Below are 22,024 nucleotides of genomic sequence, written 5' to 3'. Positions count from 1 at the left end.
TATGTGTCCGTATACATAATGTACACGTGTGAACACAGCGAGCATGTACACACGGCGAGCTCTCTTCCGACGGCATATCGCGCCCATCCTTATACATGAGATACAAATCCTGCGCGTTCTGATTATGGACCCCGAGATAGATTCTGCGGCCGTGCGCGATTAATGCGCGGATTTTTCGCGCGCGCCGCCGTGTTGCCCCGCCGATTTACATACTCCGCGGGACGTTCGGAAAACTTTCGCGGGGATCTCGCATCTTATCGAATCGGCGGCCAACAGGCGTTTGAAAACGATCTCGAAGAGGATACTTGAGACAGACGCTCGCGTGACCGGCTAACACTCGTTATCGCTCATTCGCAACGCGGCGGCTTTTAATTTCGTCCAATTAACTCACGCTGATCCCAGTTTGTCACAAAACAAATTCTTTAGCCGCGTTATAAAAGAGATACCGTACTTGAAAATTTACTGATAAAATACTGATTTTTCCTTCTATGAAGTTTAGAGGAGAGCGTGGTTAGATGCCCTACATTTTAGAATTTTGAGGTTATCACTTCCCAGGCAACTAATCGCTATGATTGACTGTATAAATATGATGGAAGCAACCTTCTTCTATGTATTAGTGCTCGCCACGACCCTATTAATCGTATATTTTGTTTTATAATAACCAAAATACGAACATGCAACATGGTCATCTTACCCTAAAATCGGATTCAGTTGCCCATCCTGATTAGTAGTTCCATAGTCTCTGCAAGAAATTTTCACAATCTTCCTGTCTACCTTTAATTGTGGCCCAACTTTACATCGTCCGCTCATATGCTCTATTTCAATCATTTTATTAATAAAAATTGCATTTATTACCAAAAATATTACCTAGAAATATCATATAACTTGCAAAAAAATTTATTCTAGCTAGTAACATATTGCTTAATTTTATTTAATCACCATGAAGAATATTAATAGGAAATTCCGAGAGAGACTCAAAAATTTACTTTTTTATTATCAAATTAGTTTTTTTTATTCCTTAACTGTAATATTATCCAATTTTTAATGAAACTCAGGGAAAAATATTTATGCTCTAAAGGGACCATTTCACGATTTAGTATCTACTATTCCTCTCAAGATAAATACTAAAAAAAAGGACATGAGCAACATAGCCCTGGGGCCATATAGCTCCAGTCTCTCGCGTCGTATTGATTGCACAGAATTGCAAACGTTTTTATACAATAAAAATACATGCAAAAATGAATTGGAGCATTGTATCAGAGCATCGGAGTCTCTTCTTTGTCGAAGAACTATTTATATTATAACTATAAGAACTATTAATGTTCACTAGTTAATAGAGAGAAGAAGAAGAGAGAGACTCGTTCCCTTTCCCTTCAACGCTAGACAATATACAACTTTAAAAAAGTTGTAAAAGTTACGCCCTAAAAGTTCAACTAATAGCTAGAGAGTTCAGCAGTAAAAAACAAACATCGCCTGTGTGCAAATACATCACTTGCACAGCAGTCAGTACGCCATTATGTATCAAAGCAACATATTAGCCAGACACTTTCAGTCCTAGGAATTCTAAAATTCCTGCACGCCATCGTTCTTCACTCGAACGAACTAATAACGCGCGTTGTTATCGAGCCATTACTTCCGTCGTTGCTCGTAAAGTCCTCGGAGCTTCCGCGCGTAGAATCAGAAATCAACGGCGTATACCCGTAAAGGCTGTTCGCTGCACGCGAACAATCAGCCGGCCGTAGATCGGCTTTGTACGGTTCCGGCGGACGGATCATCAATGCGACCATTATTGCCGTCGTCATCGTCACCGCGATTAACATCGCCGGCATCGCTATCGTCTTCTTCGACGCCGTCATGGACGTCGCTCGTCATCGTCGCCATCGTCGTCGTCGTCGTCGTCGTCGTCGTCGTCGTCGTCGTCGTCGTCGTCGTGCTCGACGTATCTAATCCGTTAATGACCATTGTTGTGTATCGGGGGAAGGAATCATCCCTCAGCACCGACGTGACCCCAACAACCCAACCTAGGCTGACCTGAATTATCTGACCACATACGCGTTTACACGCGCAGCCCAAGATGGACGTATGTCCGTTAAGCTTCTCGTAGCCGCTCCGCACGAGTCTCCGCACTAATCTGGTGAGGGAGACGATCGGCTCTCGCGCCAATCGATCAGCCGGCTTGCTCTAACGGCTCGTATCATCGCCTTACGCGCGAAAATGCCCGACGTATTCAGCGCTCGAGAAATGCTCGAGGAACGCTCTCGAGATATATAACGCACGAGTCGACGATAAATCGACCTCTCCTGCGCGACCGACGCCGATATCACGCGGAATTTTAGTGGAAAACCAGGGATTGTTGATCTATATCTTGTGTGGATTCTCGGTCATAGGGATATTGTCGGAAATGAGATGGCAGACCTACTTGCTGAGCTTGGATCGATCAGCACGCAGCCTCTGCATAAAATAAACGTTGACCATTTTATTGAAGAGATACGTCGCTCATGTCAAGAACTTATTCACGAAATTTGAAGACTACTTCTCATGTAAAGGAATTAGATACAATCCTCAAACTCTTTTTGCTAATGAATTCTGACAGAGAAATTATTACACTAATGGCAAGAATGCATTCCTGCCATTTAGCTACTGATATTCATTTAGTTAATAAAAATATAAAGGATGACAGCTCCTGTGAATTTGAATGGAATTCAAGGAATATGGGCCACATTTTATTCTATTGTCTCCATACATGTGGCAATTCAGACTAACTAATCCTAGCTAGTTCTAGACTAGTACTAAATTTGTACAAGAAGAACTATACAACTATACAATTATATAACTTCAGTTGAAATTAACCGAGAAACTTTCAAATGAAAAACTGGTATATCAGAAATATTCTAGTTTTTAAAGGATATTAAACAGTCGCTTTAACCAACCAAACTATACATTAGTAATTTCTAACCATCTATAATCGGAGCATGATTTAATGGGCATGAATTTTGAAAACGCTTCGAGCTACATATTGAGAGAGAAAAAGAAAGAGAGAGAGATTACGCGAAATTATATATCCCATGCGTACTTTTAGACTTTCCAGCCGCGTCAATCGCGTTGGGGAACGCGAAAAAACGCGGCCGTTCCACGCGACGAATTATAATTATTCTACCGATAAACACAGCTGTTTGCCGTTAACGCAAAACACAGACCGACAGAGACCGGTTGTTTAACAAATAACTATTCGCCGCGGGTGAATCGGCACTATTAGACCGACAAAGCGAACAAATTTCAACCGCTCTGTCGAATCCGCACGAGCCGTAAACCTCATTCGCGCGACCGTCCAATCGGAAACAAATCCACGCGACGTCGTTCATGTTCGAAGCCCGTCGAGGATTATCAAACTGCTAAACGATGTTTCGTTGTCGCGAATAATAAACAGGTTTCGAGTGGCCCGCCGCGGCGGGCAAAGGCTCTCGCACACGCAACGATTAGAGCGCGGCATCAAACGGTTAATTAACGATTCGAGGAGATTAATGATGGCTTTCGAGAGAACGTGGGCGATGTCGACTCGACAAAGCCCTCGAAATCAAGAGGGTACCAACGACAGAGACAGACAGAGAGAGAGAGAGAGAGAGAGAGAGAGAGAGAGAGAGAGAGAGAGAGAAGAGAGAGAGAGAGAGAGAAAGAGAAGAGAGGGAGAGAGAAGGAGAGAGGAGGTCATCTGGAGGGACACAACGAGAGGAAGAATCGGCCGAGGAGGAGATGCCGGGCGTGCGGTTGTCGCGCGGTCGTCCGTAAATTCGATACAAAGGCGAGATCCTCCTGTCGATGACGTGCTTTAATTCCCATCTAATCGCGCTTACATCATCTGTGTTCGAGTCGGAATTTTAGCCCTACTCTCGATCCCTAGACTCTCCAACATCTGTATATCCTGGAGCATCAATAAACATGAAAACTGAAGTCCTACACATGGCGCTTTTAGATGGCAGAAAGCGCACAAAACACTACTTTCAAGTTCTAAAGGGGATATCTCGCGGCAAAGTTCTAGTAGATTAAATAGATAGACTTATAGAATAGACCGCGCACTCTTATAGTAAGGTAAACGTCCCAGTGATCGAACATACATGTCCCAATGATTAACATATTAGTTTAGTATTTTCTTTATTAAAATGCTTTTCAATATACAAAACAATATAATAAATAAAAAGAAATATTTAGTTACTTTGTGATTTTGTTTCACTTATTGATAAGCATCTTAAGGCTCCTGGGGAGTCGCAACATCCATCTCTTTTTAATGACGTCAGAAGCGAGAAAACGTATGCTAAAAATTCCTGCAAAGTACGTCGAGATAAACAGATGTATCCACAAAACGACATTTGCGACCGATTAAGTACACTTCTAAAATACTCCGTATACTTTCCTTTTATTATAACAATCAACAGACAATTATAAAATAAATGTGACGTGCAATCGTCTTTTCTAATCTAATTTCCTCATTATCTCGTCATATTAATTTTCCGATTATCTATTGATTTTTAGAACAAAAGGAAAGTATACGGAGTATTTTAGAGGTGTATTTAATCGATCGCAAATGTCGTTTTGTAAACATATCTGTTTATCTCGACGTATTTTGCAAGAATTTTTAGCATGTGTTTTCTCACTTCTGACGTCATTAAAAAGAGATGGATGATGCGATTCCCCAGGAGCCTTAACAAACTACATCTTAACTTACATCTTAACAAACAAATATATTATTAATAATTCAATTATCGCTATACACGTTCAATCACTAGAATATTTACCTTACATCTGATAACAAGATTGAGGTACCGGAATATGCGTCAAGTCAAATGCTTTCTCTGTTACACAGCGCTCTAGGAGGCGATGCAGGAGAAACGAGGAAGAGAGTGAAACATAGTGAAAAAAGAAAAGTATTTGTCATGTGATCGCTTCTCCTCTTTCGTCCTCCCCATCAACTGAAAAATTAGACAAGGAAAGAGTATCTCGCTCTCTATCGCCCTCTCTTACTAATGCTGACTTCAACTTTCCTATATAGAATAAACTCCTCCTCTTTTATTTTATGTCTATAGTTAAATGGAATCAAAAGGAGTTGACACAAGCTTAGAGTATCAGAATGGACGTTAAAAACGAAACAGTGAGGTCGACAAAGGATGAAAATTTCAACTCAGAGGGGTGTATTCACTTCGAGATTCGTGCGACTTGACGTCACGTAAAATTACATTGCGATTAACGCGAGGACGCGATGCGCGCGGTGAAACGAAATGACGGATATCCGACGTTACCGCGAGTGAGAACGTCCCCCTCTGTCACTTTCGCGACGGCGCTCGAGAATTCCACCTACGCAGCCGGGAAGCGAGCTCGAGCGGATTATGTGACTCGAGTGCGAATCGCGATTCTCGCTCGCGTTGCGGCAACGGGAGTTGCAGCAGAGGGAGAAAGGACCATGAGGCTGTGCGATCGGTAATCAGCGCGGAATCCTCTGACGCCGTTTTGGCGTGACGTATGCGAACGCGTGCGTCGACGCGTCGTTACTAAATATCAACGGGTAGCCGCGACGCGACGCGACGCGCGCGTGTCAACGCATCCCGATGAAGCGTGACGGCACGCGGCGCCAGCCACCGTGACGGACTCGTTTTCACGGTTTTTCACACGGGCGATTCGGTTTGCCGGCACGTGAGCCCGTTGCGAATAACGTTGCGAAAACGCTCGCCGAACGCGCATCGAGCGGACGAGCGAGAAAACGAGCGTGCCAGCGTCTCGGAAATCTGAGACGATCGCACGTGTGATCAAAGCACCTGAGAATTTGCGCACTCCAAGGCTGGACAGTCGCCGCGGCCATGTTGAATTGCGACGTCAGAAGCGAGGAATGACACAATAAAAATGCTTACATACACATTTTCAAATAAAAAAAAAACACTTGAATAAAGGAACACTTCAGATTAAACATGGCCGATTAAAAATTTATCCCTTAGTCCCAATCAATGATCTGGTTTGTATAGAATGTCATCTGATTTTGATCAATTTTTTAACGCAGCGATTAGATTAGGCTAGGACAATCATTGACTGTCAAGAAAAAGAGATAGATAAGAAATAGTCAAATAGGAAGAGAGAGAGTCAAATAAGACATTTGCGGGAGCATTTTAGAAGCGTGTTCACGCGATATCAAATGTTCTTTCATATGAATATCTTATTTGAAAATGGCGCACAAGAATTTTTAACATACATTTCCTCACTTCTGACGTCAACGATCAGGAATTCCGTGGCGAGGGAGATCAACAATCTCAATGCCTCTATTGTTGTCCTTGTGTGTCATTGTCAAATAAAACGATATCTGAAGGGAAAAGACACTTCAGATCGCTTCAGTATACTTGCAAAATGCTTCGAAATCTATCATTTTCCCTAGACAGTCAAGTAGCCGTCAAATTAATGTAATAAAATCACGATAAAAGGTAGATTAAAGAAAGAAGGTTGCACGTCACGTCAATTTGACGACCGTTTATCGACTGTCGAGGATAGTTTTCGCAGCACTTTACAAATATGCTCAAGCGATCTGAAGTGTTCTTTTATACCGATATCTTTCTATTTGAAAATGACTCGCTAGAATTTTGAGCATGTGTTTTCTCGCTTCTGACGTCAATCCAATTCCGTAACGAGGGAGATAAGGACTTTAAATTCTCGCGTATCTTAATTATTGCGTACGTGAAACGCCCGAAAAATCCGTCTCACACATATTCCACGCTATATTATGAGGCGCACGAGTAGTAGAAAACACAGATATTTTCCAGTAATTTGATAGTAGAGATGTAAAATTATAATCAGACTTAAAGTAACGATTACTTACGGTAACATGGTAATTTGTTGATAATTTTGGCAAAAATCGTTGTTTTTGATAGTTTCATGCACAAATAGACTGTATTCATGATTTTCGTACTAATGCATAAGATAAGACAATATTCTTTTTATATTCTCAATCAAATGTACATCTGACAAAATTTCTGAAATGATGACAGAAAGGAAACTATCTACTATGCTTCGAGAGAATTAAAGTTTTTATTTTTTAAAATACTACTAAACCATTTTTTTATACAATTCTTTACATAGAAAAAGTAGATTTTATTAACAAAAGAGAAACTTACGAACTTTATGATAAACAATAAAAAAAGTTAATAGAGCCAATAAGAATCAAAAGATTTATTAATATATAATAATATAGCAGTTATATAATATATATAACATTATATATAATAAATTACATGTTATATATATTATATGTAGTATCTATTATATATTATATATTATATTTTATATATATATATATATATATATATATATATAATATATAATATATAATATTTATATTATATATAATATATAATGGCAGTTAATAAATATATAATGATACTAATTAGTAATTTATTAATGACATTAAAATAATCTGTTACTCTCACTGGCTTTGTTAACTTCTTCTAGACTTTATTAAGTCAGGATGCTAAAATTCTAATAAAAAAAATCTCAAGTTTCTCTGGTTATCATCTAATTATCATATATTATACATAGTATATCAATGTACGCAAAGTATCGCAAAGTATCTTATGAAAAATACGAGTTAAATAAAGCGTTTCACTTATCCGAAGGCTAAACGCCCGACATCGAGCTTCGTACGGAAATACTTTCTATTCCCGTAATGTGTTTCCCGAAATGACCGTTTCGCCAGCTTCCCAAGATCGCCGGGTAATTTACCGATAATTTGCCGAGTGAGTTGCCGTCAGATCGGGTCATTCTCGTCTCTATTTGCCAGGCAAACGGCGTCTAGGTGTTAGCAGTGTGTAGAGCGCGCGCAATCCGGCTTTGCGCAATCCGCGCGCGCACACGCTCTGGTCCGCATCTGGCGTACCGCTTTGCACGCCTCGCGAAATATCGGAGGAGACAACGACGACGACGACGATGGTCGAGTGGTCCGCGGCCACACGCGACGGCTATTCTAGGCGGCGTGGTAAATACCGAGGGGATACGTATCGAGTGTGTGGAGGCAGGGCGCGTATTAGACACCGAACGGCTGTTACACGTCGAAGGAAAGCGGCCGCAATTAGGCGGCCGCGCGCACTCACGCGTGCGCGCTTAATCCGCGTTAAGGCCCCGACACGATATTCCGCGTTATTGTAGTAAGCGAAGATAGAGAGAGGGAGGGGGGAGGGGAGAGAGAGAGAGAGAGAGATGCCAGCAATTACCGTGGCCGCGGCTAATCCTCCAGGTCGCTCGATAGTGTTTGCACGTGCCCCGCGCGCTATTCCGTTTGTTATGTTATTCATTAGCTGCGCCTAGGAAGCCCCGAATTATACGGGATAGTATCCCCTGACTTACGGTCGCCTCCTACGTACCTCGGCCGGGCCTTTGAGTCGTATTTGCCTACGCATACGTTAAGCGCTTTTGGCGCTTTGACCGAGGTGTACTGGTGCGATTAGCGAGCGAGCGAGCTCTCCGTGAAACCCGAACGCGTCGTGGCTTCCGCCGGATCCGTCCGATCCGCCACCATCGCCGCTCCAACAGCAGGAGGAGCAGCAGCAGCAGCGACGGCGGCAGCGGTGGTGGTGGTGGTGGTGGTGGTGGTGGTGGCGGTGGTGGTGGTGGATAAAACGTTAAACGGCTTGGAGCTCGTTAGACCGCGATATTCACATGCGAGAATGGGAAAATTGCACGGACAGGCGGAGTGGAGTGCGTTTTAACGCTGCGCGAAAACTTTAAATAACCCGGCCCCACCGGTTGCCTCGTTAAGTCCGGATGCCCGTATTATCGCGCAAATCCTCTCGGCTGTTTGGAATTTTGCTCCGCGACCGCGTTGCGCGATATCTATATATCCGTATAATTACAAGATCGTTAGACTCGACGCACCGACTGCATCGCTGCACGGTACGGCAGGTGTGGCGTCTCTCGTGGCGCGATATACGTCTTAGCGGAATGATTTCACGTTTGAATGTCGGACACGATAATACGATAAATTGGGAATATCGACCCGCGCGCGATGGCGGCGGTGCGGGACGCCGAGAACGGTCGAGAGCTCGGGCGCGGGAGAAACGTCATCGCTCTGTTAACGTCGAGAGGTTACGTGCCAGAGTGAACCTGGTGGACGGAGGACAAAGAAGCTGGGACTCGGACGGGAAGCGGACAAAGGGCCGGGACGGATCACGTTCGGAACTCGCGTGTCGCACAGGAATCCGACACGGTCGGGTATCAACGCGATTCACGTTTATGCCGGGAACTTCGGTATCGCGTTCGCGATTCAGCGCAGCGTCGACTTACTTCGATAACCAGAAGAAGAGCTACAAATGCCCGCGGACAGACGCGCGGTGTCCTGCGCGCACCGTTCAGTCGAGAATGGTCATTTCGACGGGGTTTGTCGCGACAGAGAGAAAAATCAGAACGGGAGAGAGATGTACAGTGAAACGCAGGCGGGGTAAATACAAGCGGAAATATATCTCGGGGACAATATCGTGCATTCGATTACTAAACGGTGGCCACACATTTCCCCGAATAAAGTTACACAACGCTCCCGGCTGTCGCAATTGCGAGACACTGCTGACGCATTCGCGCTGCAATCAGTTAAGGGATGCTGGAGCTGAAAACTTTACCGACAGGATACTGACATTTTTCTGCAAAGTTTACGTCGTATTGGTTGTACAACCAATTACAAGTGCTTTTACGCAATGAAAATACGTGCAAAATAAGATCACTGCTCGATATGTGACGAAAACAAAAAAAATTTAATGTAAAATCTGTTAATTAGCGTAATATTGTTTAATCTAAAATCTAAACTTTGCAGAGAAATTAGTATTCGGTCGGTAAACTCTTACGGAAAAATATTATAAGAAAACTATTGAGGACGTCGATTAATGAAAATACTACTGTTTTAGCTATTGAAAACTTATACTAAAACTATTTATAAAATTAACGAATAGGAACGCCGCAATTCCATTCGTAAAAATGTGTGGCCATCGTTTAGTAAACGAGTGTTGATAACTTGCCCGATGTTGATTTTACGGGTCTGCAAACTGATCGTTTGTCGCGCAGATTCGCAGGTAGCCCGCCACTCTTGCCAAGGCCGACGATAAATAACACGGAAATGCGGGAAATCCCATTTGCTGTCGATCCATCGAATTGATTGATAAATTGCTTTTATTAACTCCCGAATGACGTTCACGCGCGCAGAGACCCGCAGATGAAGTTCCGTCTCGCACGGACGATATCTTACGAGTTGTGTCTCTCGAGATACAAATTGGAGAGGGATATTCTCCCTGTGTACACATGTGTTACTGAAAACCAACCGAAGCGTTTCCGCAACTGAAATTAAGCGAGTCAACTTCGTGCGATGATACCAAAATTGTCATTCTATATTAACGTAAAAATATCGTAAAAGCGTTAGAGGAGCGATGAGTGTGTACTTACGTGTGGATCACAGAAGTCACGAGAGAAGATGTGCGGGAGAACTTTCGGGTGTCGTTACAGACATCACATCGATGGGATCGATCCTTACAAGCGGAAGGGAACGAAGTCAAGACAACATGCCACATGACTTCGTCGTGACGATTGTGCGACACCGTGTTCAGGTTTTATTCAAAAAAATTCCTCACGATTCTCCGCATTTGCGAGAAAAAGAGCGAACGCTTCTTCCGTACGGAGAGACGCGAAAGATCAAGTTCGCAGGACGGACAAAAGTGACTTTACACAAAAATTATCTCGATAAGGAAACTGTTCTCAACAAAACACTTATTCTACAAGATACTTTTGTAGTATGTAATGAATTTGTCCCTTGTTAAAATAACGTAAAGATCGATAACGAGATTTATTGTCTTATTCCTACGAATTTCTCAATTACAATCTTTTCAATACTTTTTTCACGAGGACTTACTAATTCTACCGAGAAGTGACAGGGGAGAGAGACAGAGACAGTCGTAGAGATGCAATAAGAACGAGAAGAAGAAGAAGAGGGGCGTGATAGATAAAGAGTTCTACGAGAGATAGAAGTTAAAAATAAAAAAGGAGAGAAAAACTAAAAAAAGCGACGCATACGGGAGAGCTCGTACCTTCTGCCCGCTGTGAAGAGTATCTCTGTAAAGTAAAACAGAAAAGAGGAGAGTTAGAAAGAGTGTATACATAAATACGATAGATAGGTAGATAGATCGACAGATAGATAGATAGATAGATAGAGATAGGTAGATAGATAGATAGATAGACAGATGTGGCAAAGAGAACAGACATAGAGGGTGATATATACAGGATTCTAAGTCACTTTGTACAGTTTTATATTAACAAAGTCTATAAAATATCGAGAAGATAGACATATGAGAGAGAAAGAACGAAAAAATCGATGATAAAAGTAAAACAGTAAATAGCACACGCATAGAGAGAATGGCGAGATGGATTAGCTGAATTTCGCAAGTAAATTTCGTCGACCGAGCGTCGCCTTGAACGGAATTACGGAAGTCGAGATAGTCGGCGTTTCCGGCGAGAATGACTCGTTAGGGAAGCTCGTGTGGCGCGCGAGGGCCGCGTCTATTATAGATATATAGCGTCTGGAAATAATCGTTAACGCGCGCAACTCCATGAACTCGTGGGAGGTTCGCTGAAAGAAACGAAAACGAGGTCGTACGTCCCAGCAATCGTTTATTCAAGTTTTATTTACAACTTGGTGAACTGAAAAATATCTATCTAAAGCTACCGGACTTAGAAGGTGGGCTCCTCCCGTCTCCGATATCGCCGGCTGCAACCATTGGTCTGAAAAAAGTCGAGATTTATGGAACTGAAAACACAAAACCGAGGCAGCAAGCGTAACATTCCGTGCTGCGCGGAGACAAGCGTGCGTGGGATATATTCAAAGGGAGGATGCTTCTTCGCGCTGCAATCTCTGCCGTTATTCTGCCGCTTCTGCGAACGCAACCAACCCACGATTGACACAACACACATGCACAGACACGCATGCAGCGCACGCAACGGAAGATCCAGCACGGCCAAAATAATCCCGGAAGCGAAGCGAAACGCGGAGAGGAGGGCGGATAACCCCTCTCAGCAGCCGTCCCGCTCGAAATTAATTCTAATTGAAAACTACTTTTCGACCGGGAGAAGCGGCGGCCGCGCGCTCTCTTTCGGCCGTGACTCGGGTCCGCGAGCGTCCGGCGAAGTTTCCCTCCCCTCGAACTCCATTTACATAAGCCGCGAAGGCCGAAGTTTCAGTAACTTCTTCCCTTCGCGATCCGGTCGATTCTTCTTCGGAGCGCGCCATCAGCGAGCGCAACGCGCGTCGATTTAATTCCCGCTCCCTCGCGCGCACGTCTCGGCTGCGTATCGCGCGGCCGACGGATTCTAATTAGTCAGCACGTCGGCGCATTATCAACCCTTCGCGAATTGCTGCCTGCCGGTCCACGATAACACGCGAGGGTTGCCCCCGGCCGAGCGGACGCGATTCCGCCGAGAGCTAAGCGGAATTTCGTCTTAGGACGCGCGAAACGACGAGTAAACCGCGGCTCTAAACTCGCGTCGTACAGTTTATCCCGTCGTAACGGACGTGGGAGCCGCTACTCCGGTCTTTTTGATGGGAATTGCGAGGAGCCCAGGCAGCGCCAAGGAAGCCGAGTGACGGCGGAACTCGTGGAAATGGGCGCGTGTTACTCGGAGAGCATCGCGCTAATTAATTCATCGAGTCAATTTATGTATGTGTGTGTGTGTGTGTGTGTGTGTATGTGTGTGTGTATGTGTATGTGTGTGACAGCAAAATTTACGTCACACGCGCGCGTGAGTCGTGAAATAAAAATGGAGCGAGAGAAGGAGAAATATATTGTACAAAATCGCTTTTGCGAATAACGCAATTGAGGACAATTGGCTTGATCAGATCAAAATCAACCTGATCAGGAGCACTAAAGTTCCTAGTCGGGTTCTGATTTATAATCAGAAATATTCTTACTGATTGATTTTAATCCTTTTGTACTTGCGGGATATATATGCTCCACTTATATGCGAAAAATCATGACTTTAAAACAAATGGTCTTATCGATTTCTACCTTGGTTTGTTTTAAAAAGGAAGGTTAAGTCTACATGTAAAAAATCAGTATACTTTCAAATTTAATATTTTCGATAAAATATAGTTATATAAACATTTTAAAAAATCCGATTTTTAGATAGCATACTGACAACGTCTCCTCAGACGTTTCTCGTAATCTTCACCGAATTTATAGAAGAGAGGATCGCATTTTGTTGGCAAGTAGACCGTTGCCTATAAAAGTTACATAACTACATAACTATATCGACAGTCATCGATAGCAAATTGTACGGAATAACAGATCTTGACCTGGAATTGAAAATTTGTGTTCAGGAGATCCTCGTAGTCACCATCTGAGATCTTAAATTCAAATTTTTTACATTCTATTTATCTTATAAAGTCTGTGCGTGATCAGAAAAAACCTAATCCATATTTTTAATACATCAATATTTAAGTTTTTCGCCATTTTGAATATAAATTTTTACACAAAATTTGGGATCAGCGCTCCCAAAAATATCTATAATCGTCTCAATGTGAAACATGTTTCCTCTGGGAAAGCGGGAGATACTTGAAAAAGAGGAAGGAAGAGAGAGAGAGAGAGAAGAATGCGTCTCTCTTCCATCTTGTTCGGGAAATGACGAAGGTGCGCAGTATCGAGGAGCTCTCCGACGGATAAAGCGAGTGAGAATGATGGAGGACCGCGGTAATTAGCATGTTTTACATGGAAAATCATTTAATCGATACGCCACGTGCGTCGCAACGTTCGTGCGACGCAAGGCTGATAACGTCTCCGTTAACAATACGTGTACGCGGAACACAGGAGGGAAATTCGAGCGGGGAAAAGTGTCAGCGAGATTTCACAAAATCATGTCCTGCGCGACGCGTCGAAGCGGCGGTCGTTAATCTCTTTCTCTCTCGATCGACAGCATTGCTGTGGAAAATTCGGCGTTTGAAAATTGATAGGGGACGACGGCGCGCTCGATACCCGCGGCGAAGCCCCGTCACGCGACACCCGAAACCTTATAAACTATTATCACTGTTGCCGGAAGTGCGACGAGGCCGATACACTAATACGACGAATGCGCCCGGTGGAATAACAAAACACGGTCGATGAGAGCGGCCCGGCGGCGCGGCGTTACGTTATCGGGGCCGTCGCCGCTAATACGACGTAGATCCGAATTTGTCGATAGTGGCGATGAAGTGTCCATTAATTTTCCATAATTACAAATAAGCTTAATGGGGATACGAGTTTGGCGCGAGGCCGCGCTATTTAGTCCGATTATGCGCGTGCTATAGCTATAGCTGGACAAACATCTCGCGTGAAGGACCGAATCGGAGTACACTGATTGCGTCGGTCCCTTACTACACACGGTATCATCATCATCATCGTCCTACACGCGCCCTGCACGCGTAACGCGCGCGCGCGCGCACTCCTCCAACCCACATCCGCACACACGAGCGCACCTGGTATCGAACGCGGCGTGTATTACTGCATTAATTATGCTATTAATTAATGACGTTAAACAATGTCAACAAGCAGCGAGGCTACGCGATGACACGCGCAACAACTCGCTTACGGAAGCGTAAACCGTGCGTAATGCGCGCCGTTCCAATAAAACTTGCAATTTATTGCGGGACGTTACTTTCGCGTTTAACATCGTCGCGTCGCCTCGCCTCGGTACAATCGCCGTCCCGACAATGGGGACGGGGGAGGGGGACATGGGGGTTTATCGCCGGTTATATCCCGTGTCGCGGGCGCGCCGGGACGCTTTGAAATTTTCACGAGGGGCCGTCGTCCTCCTCCTCCTCCTCGCTGTTCTCTTTCGGACGCGTGCGTCCGCGTGTGTGCACGTAGCAATGCGTACACACACACGTACACTCGCGGAAAATGGCCGCACGTGCCGACGTGTAGCACGTGTGTTTTGCCCGGGCTCGCGTTCGCACACTCGCACGCCACATTCGACGCGCGCGCGCGCGTCGACGCGTACTACATTGAAATTGGTGCTCCAAGGTACCGCGTGTGTAGGACGCGCGCCCCCTCGTCGACTGGATGCTGACGGTGTGTGCGTGTGCATATAATCCTTGTCGCGGCGTATGCGCGCACTGGGAGGTGGGTGGGTGAGCGAGGCAGGATGATGCAGCAGCTACAGGTAAATGTAATTAGGGATTGATCGAATGGTAAGCGCGGGACTGTCTAATTGCCCGAGCCGATAGCTCTCTTCCGGCGGATGCTCGGCCGACGGCAAAGCTCCTAGGACTACGATTGGCGGCGCGGCGATTGGACTGCACGCTCTCCCTCCTCCTCCCTTCCCATCCACCCTCCCTCCCTCCCCCGGAAGCGGCTCGTAAGACACGGGATTATGATCCCTGACGGCCTTAACGGATCGATCACCACGCGATCTTTTTAGCGATCTCGCTTGCTTGTGTCTCGGTCGAGCTGCGTCACGACGACGAGGATCGTCCACCCCGCATAGAAAATTTCTTAATATTTTCCCAAATGTACAGATTAGATTCCAATCAGAATGCCAATCAGAAATGCACGTTGGATTCCGATCGGAATGCCAATCAGAATTGTCCTAAAATAGGCTATCTACGATACCAATTGGGAATCCTATCCTTGTCTCAGAATAGGTTATCGCACTACGATACCAATTGGGAATCGCATTCTTGTTCCAAAATGAGTTATCCTGTTGCGATACCATATGAGAATTTCAATCTTGTTCTAAAATAGGTTATCCAACTATAATGCAAATTCGGAATCCAATTCTTGTCTTAGAATAGGTTATCCTACTGCGATGCCAATTGGGAATCCTATTCTTGCCTTAAATTAGGTTATCTACGACACTAATTAGGAATCCCATTCCAGAATAAATTATCCGACTGCGATACCAATTGGCAGTCTCATTCTTGTTCCAAAATAGGTTATCCTACTACGATAATAATTAGGAATTCCATTCTTGTCCTAAATAGAGAGAGAAAAAAAGAGATATTTCAATATAAAAAACATATATGTATATATATTATACATACATTTAATTTAAAACTTTTATGTTCTTCCTTTGAAATGGAAATATATTATTTCGTCTTAAATACTTATTTATTTTATGTATTTGAAATACTTTGAGTATATACTTCTTATAAATATGTATATACTTGTGACGAATAAATACTCAAAGTGTTCATATGTTTTGCTACAAAAAAGTAGCAAAGTAGTTTAAAATGTAAACCAGAAAAATCTTTGGGAAAACGTTGAGTATGACCAAATGGGATCTATCTGGGTTTCCCACTTAGATTCGCATGTTTAAAACATTACAGCCAGAACCTGCACGGATTTCCTATCTAGCACCTTGAAATTGGCCTAGATCCTAATTAGATCCCGAAATATTTTCTATGCGAGAGACGCAACCTCGGAATCTCTGGATTGAGTCCGCGAATCGTGACGACGGTTCCGGTCGGCGGACTTGAGACTAAGAGACTTGAGACTAAGAGAGAAAGAGAGCGGGTTGCGATTTTATGACGCGAATAACACATCGTCATCGCGGACGCAAAAGCGAAGGAGGGCTGCGAGGAGAGACGCCGCTAAAGCGTGACGCATGAAATTTCCATTTAAGCCGTGAACGTCAAAGTTACAAGATGGACGGTGCGTCGTGAGCGACTGTCGATAGATAGGGACCGGGACAGAGACAAAGAGGCGGTGCGGCGGGGAGGGACAGGCCTGCATGAAGGGAGTCCCGGGGACCAAACTATTGTTGCCAATATCTCGGACAGTTCAATTACTTGGTTATTACGCGCCTCCAAGCTGACAGGGTTGCTTACATGCTTCGCCAAGCGGCTAATGCATACATGCATGTACACAAACTGCACTTATGATGACATTTCGCGTGATCTCCCTTTCCCGTCGCAGAGCGACGGCAAACACTCCGGCGTCTGCATCACCGAGCATTAATCTTCCGCAATCGATGGCGCATTTATCGTGCGAGAGTCGCTTTAGTTTACATCGCCGTACTCGCTGGAGGGCCTAATCGTTTCAGCCGGTGGGGCCGCAATTGCCCGTTGATTAAATCGACTCGCGAATGGGCAGTGCGAAAAGTTGCGGAGCAACCGAGTTTCACTGTCTCGGTGTTCTTTCGCGCGAGACTTTTCGCTGTCGCGCCCGACGCTTCGACATTTTCCCCGTCGGGGGACGCGCGACCGCCTCTTTATTAATCTTAATTCCGCGGCGCAGATACCCTAGTCATACGAGAAAATTTAATAGCGCGCCGATCCGGCCACTGAAATCCACGAGCGATTTTTCATCTCTCGTCCGTACAGTTTGAGCTCGTAATGGCGGGAAATCGGTAGGTCGAACAAAAAAAAAAGAAAGAGAAAAAGAAAGTGACCGAGAGAAACGTTTCGTTGAAAAGCGAAAAGAGAGATCTCCCGTCGCGAAATATCCATCCACATGGCGAAAAGTCGGCGAACCGGCAGAGGTCTCATATATCCTGAATATTTTATTCTCTGGCAGGACTCGGCGTAATTCGGGCCAAGACCCGAAACCACGTTTTGCACTTCGTTTTCATTTAATGGAACCGACGCAACGGCCGCGACGTATAACGATTGATATTTCGGTTAACCGTGCGCGGCCGATGCACGTTGATTGGAACGAACCCTTTTTTTCCCGGCCATTCGGCAATAAACGTACCGGCGAAATGATTTCAATTTCACGCGGGGCAAAATGAGCGGGAACGGGACAGAGAGAGAGAGAGCGGAAAAAGAGAGACGGAGGCTCGCCGTAAAAATCAAATGTAGAATTATTAATGCAGCGACGCGTAGCACCGCGAAATACGTGTCGTATTTCGCCTCTGGCTGTCGTTATTATTCCTATGTCGTTGTTATTCCTGTAATGTGAAGGGTGTATCGTCGCGGCACAACAACACAAGGCAACAGTCCCAATTATGAGTCGAGTCCCAAATTCGGATCATACACTGAGGGAAAAATTATCTTAAAATCGACAAATATTTTTTTTATGGGTGCCATTAACATATTTACTTAAATCTAAATTCTCTTTATTTAAATCAAACATTGTTTACCTGATTTAAGTAAACAATATTTGGTTTAAATAAAGAGAATTTAGATTTAAATAAATATGTTAATGGCACACATCAAAGAAATATTTGTTGATTTTAAGATAATTTTTCCTTCAATATAATTATTAATGTATTAGAAAAATATATGTACATTACAATGGAGAAAATGTTATCATATTCCTTACCCTGATAGATTAATGTGTGTAAACGTTGCAGCAACTTCGATATTATATTGCGTAATTCAGCAACGTCGAGTCCTTTATGACTGATCAGATTGCACTTATATTTATCACATACAATGTCGAAATGGAAAAGAAACACGAAAAAAAAATAATCAAAATGTGCCTCACATTGTCATTCGTATCATAACAACATTAATAATAAATGTAGTATGAAAATTTAAGTGCAACTTTCAGTAAATTTGCTGCATCAATGTAATAACACACACATACACATACAATTTATTATTTATTATTTTTTATACTCATTAATACATGTTTTTCATATTTATTATTTTTATTCTTTTTTTATATATTATTTATGGTGTAAATTTCAAAATCAATTTAGTACACAATATATTTACTTCGTAAAAGTAATTAAAAGCACATTACGCTCTGCTACCCTCTCTTGCTAATGCTGACTTCAGTTTTCCTATAGCAATGCACAGTCTATTCTATGTGCTTATTAGAAAATACAATCAAAAGAAATTGATGTAAGCTTCGTAATATAAAAATGGGCGGTAAATGAAACGTTGTGTCGAAAGTAGAACCAAATTTAGACTCGAGTAGGATCGTGAGCTTACGAATGTGAGCGCAAGAAGGCGATGAAATTCACGTAAGCCATCGACAACTCGCGAGATTCTCGGCCACGGGTCGCGGTCGCACTCTGGAGGGGTCGCGATTTTATAAACCTGCGAAAGCGACGCGAAGGAGAAGGACACCCGCGAGCCCGGCAAATAACTTTGATCGAAACACGGAATTCGATTTGCCGACTTCCGAGTTGCGAAGTGTATTAACGCCGGTGGCCGCGGCCCGTGAGGCCGCAGGGTCCCGACGGCCACGTCTCGAACATTTACCACGTTAATGAGTCGAACGAGAAACTTTTCCGTCAACGATGCAAATGAGGCGGAGTTGCGCTGGTGACGGCGCCACTGACGCGGCTCTCTCGCGCAAGCCGCGAGGATTAATGGAAAAACCCTTCGGAAGCTCCCCTTGCCGGCGCGCAATAATCGATCCCGCTTTCCCGACTTGATTGGCATAGTTTTAGATAAGTGCCCTGGCAGGTATCCCCGATGGCACGCGTGGAGGTCTGCAAGAAAGGCAGAAGGCGCGGACGAAGTACGACGGGAATGTTGCGTCGAGACGGGAACGCGAAGCGGGAATGACGCGGGCTAAGTGATGATAACTTATCGTCGTGTCTACGCTCTGTAACGCGCACTTGCACGAACGGCTCTTTAATTTGTACAAACTGGCACTCTCTCGTTCGATCTCACGCGTCGCCTTGGAGACGATTCTCGCGTTGTGCAGTTTCCCTTCCGACACCGACCGACACGAATGCGCACGAAGAAAGATCGGTCGAATTAACTTGACAACGGACGAACTGAACGCCTTCCCGCATAGAAATTTCTTAGCATTTTCTCAGATGCAGATTAGATTCCAAGCAGAATGTTCAACTTTGTCCCAAAATAGATTATCCCACTGCGACCACACAATTGCCATTTCTGTCCTAAATATGAATAATCTATCTAGAATCGGAACAGAAATATTAATATATAATTATTATATAATTATTATATAATAATGATTATTATATAAATATATATATAATTATTAGAAGGAAACTCGAGCTTTTTTAAGTGTTTTTTACATTGTTCCATGTTAAAACGTAAAATGATACATTTTCGTTTTATATGTAAAATAGAATACATTTGTGCATATAAAGATAATTTGATGATTGCATACATTTGTAAGTTGGAAGAATTTGTCGGTTATTTATATATATTTTTTACTTTCTTAGCTCGAATGCCTTCCATCACAATTTCTTCATAACGATTTTTTCGCAAACACTCTAAGTATTTACTCTTTACAAATATGTGTGTGTATGTATACATAAACTTAAAACGAGTAAATACTCAAAATGTTTCATATATCTTACTCAATTTTACTTTAAAATGTAAACCAGAAAAAATCTTTGAAAGAATGTTGGAGATGATCAAATGAAATTTGTCTCTCACTCACAAGTAAATCTACACCAAAGTTACACTCTGATTTCTTTCTAATTTGGCACAAATGTAGAAGTACAAAAAATATTTGTCATATTTTTTCATTTTGGCCCACTTTAAGTTTCACAGTTTATAGCTTTTATATATGGTCTCATTTCTATTATCAACAAATGCAATAAAAATGCATAAATAATAAAACTAAAACACGAGATATAGGCGTTTTTGGTTTGTTGATTATGAATATGAAATCAAATGTGTAAAATTATTTGTATAAATAATAAAATATTTAAACATTATCATAGAATCTACAATCTATGATTATTGTGGGATTTCATTTAGATCCCAAAGAATTTTCTATGCGGATTTCAGAATTTCTGGTCCTTATGAATTCAATTCTAAGCACAGGAAATTCAGTGTTTGCTCCAATCAAAACACGCTTAGCTCATTCTCATGGTCACATTAATTAATTCAACCAAATTTTTCTTCGTGCATTGAGAGAAAAATACGCAAAAATTAAAAAATATTTAGTCGCTAATTATTAATAACATATTTACTACAAACTAAATTCTTTTATTTAAATAGAATAAGCAATTGCTTTCATAAGAAGCTAAGGTTTAAAGAAAATCGTATCTTTTTATTTGAAAACTATTTTTTCACAACGTATAAAAATATGTGTATTTATTAGTACAAGTAAACATGTTATTAAAATGTCTATACTGAATAAATAGTTTTTATTTCACAGATATTCTTTCTCTTCAAATATGCTCTCAATTATAAATAGATGTAGATATTTTTAATTAATATTCTTTCTCTTGTGTATTTGCTAAATATTCAATTGGCGAGATGAGAACGCGACAGACAGCGACACGAAATGAACACGAGCTCGCAGTTGCATATTCTCGATCCATATAACGCATGCTTGCACGAGAATAATCCTGTTATTTATACGAAACAATTATTCCCTCGTTCCTTCTCTTGGCATGATTTTTCCGTGGTACATTAAAGCTTACTTTCAAACAGTGATTACACGACGGACATTTGATAAACGTTCAATTGGCATGATAACGTAGAGAATGAAATAAGAGCTCGCGATAATTAGTGAAATTTAATTGTAGAGAGGAAGCGAAAGAAATGGACGGGCGAGCACAATATCTCGCCCAGGTTTCCATATTTAATTTAACATAGCTGCACGGTAAAAAAAGAACTGAGACAGAGAGAGAGAGAGAGAAAGAGAGAGGGGGAGAAAGAGAGAGGGAGGGAGGGAGAGAGAGAGGAGTCTCACGTTTGCCCGGTTTATTAAATGGACTTGTAGTTCCGCGCGTTAATATAATTGCGCGCCGCTATGCAAATGCAAAGAGTGAAAATATGAATCACGCAACGTACATCGCGCGCGTTCCGCTTAACAAACTTTACATTACATTACCAAACATAATCTTCGTGTATTCATTTTACGCGCTTCCCTTGGCAAATGGATAACTCGGCGAGTTTCACATCGATATTATTTGCGACAATGGACGCGGTCTCAATTACGGCTTTTAATTCCGCAGCGGGGCCAGTGGACGGACGTCGTTGGAAATATAAAAGCGCAGCGCGCGGAATCGGCGACGACGTCCCGCGCCCGCGAAATCAATCTGATCCGCGATCACGGTATAATGTAAATCTTACAACGTTTCAACATAGAGAGAGAGAGAGAGAGAGAGA

General features: G+C 43.0%; 1 protein-coding gene across 3 annotated transcripts in view; it reads right to left on the bottom strand.

The window, feature by feature from the left end:
• The window catches only part of LOC116849731 (polypyrimidine tract-binding protein 1), a 622,962-nt gene that overhangs the window by 559,609 nt on the left and 41,329 nt on the right, over window positions 1-22,024 (bottom strand). For 2 of the 3 annotated variants that reach the window (XM_032827169.1, XM_032827170.1), the window contains exon 2: window positions 11,088-11,112. The exons of the other annotated variant lie outside the window; for it this stretch is intronic. In XM_032827169.1, coding sequence (XP_032683060.1) covers window positions 11,088-11,112 — 25 coding nt within the window. The remainder of the gene's footprint in view (window positions 1-11,087; window positions 11,113-22,024) is intronic. 3 annotated transcript variants of the gene reach the window in all.

This window comes from Odontomachus brunneus, unplaced genomic scaffold, assembly GCF_010583005.1.
Source record: "Odontomachus brunneus isolate Ranch 3 - 2012 unplaced genomic scaffold, Obru_v1 Obru_scaffold_125, whole genome shotgun sequence".
In the NCBI taxonomy this organism is placed as follows: Eukaryota; Metazoa; Arthropoda; class Insecta; order Hymenoptera; family Formicidae; genus Odontomachus; species Odontomachus brunneus.
This window is presented reverse-complemented; position numbering and strand designations above follow the sequence as displayed.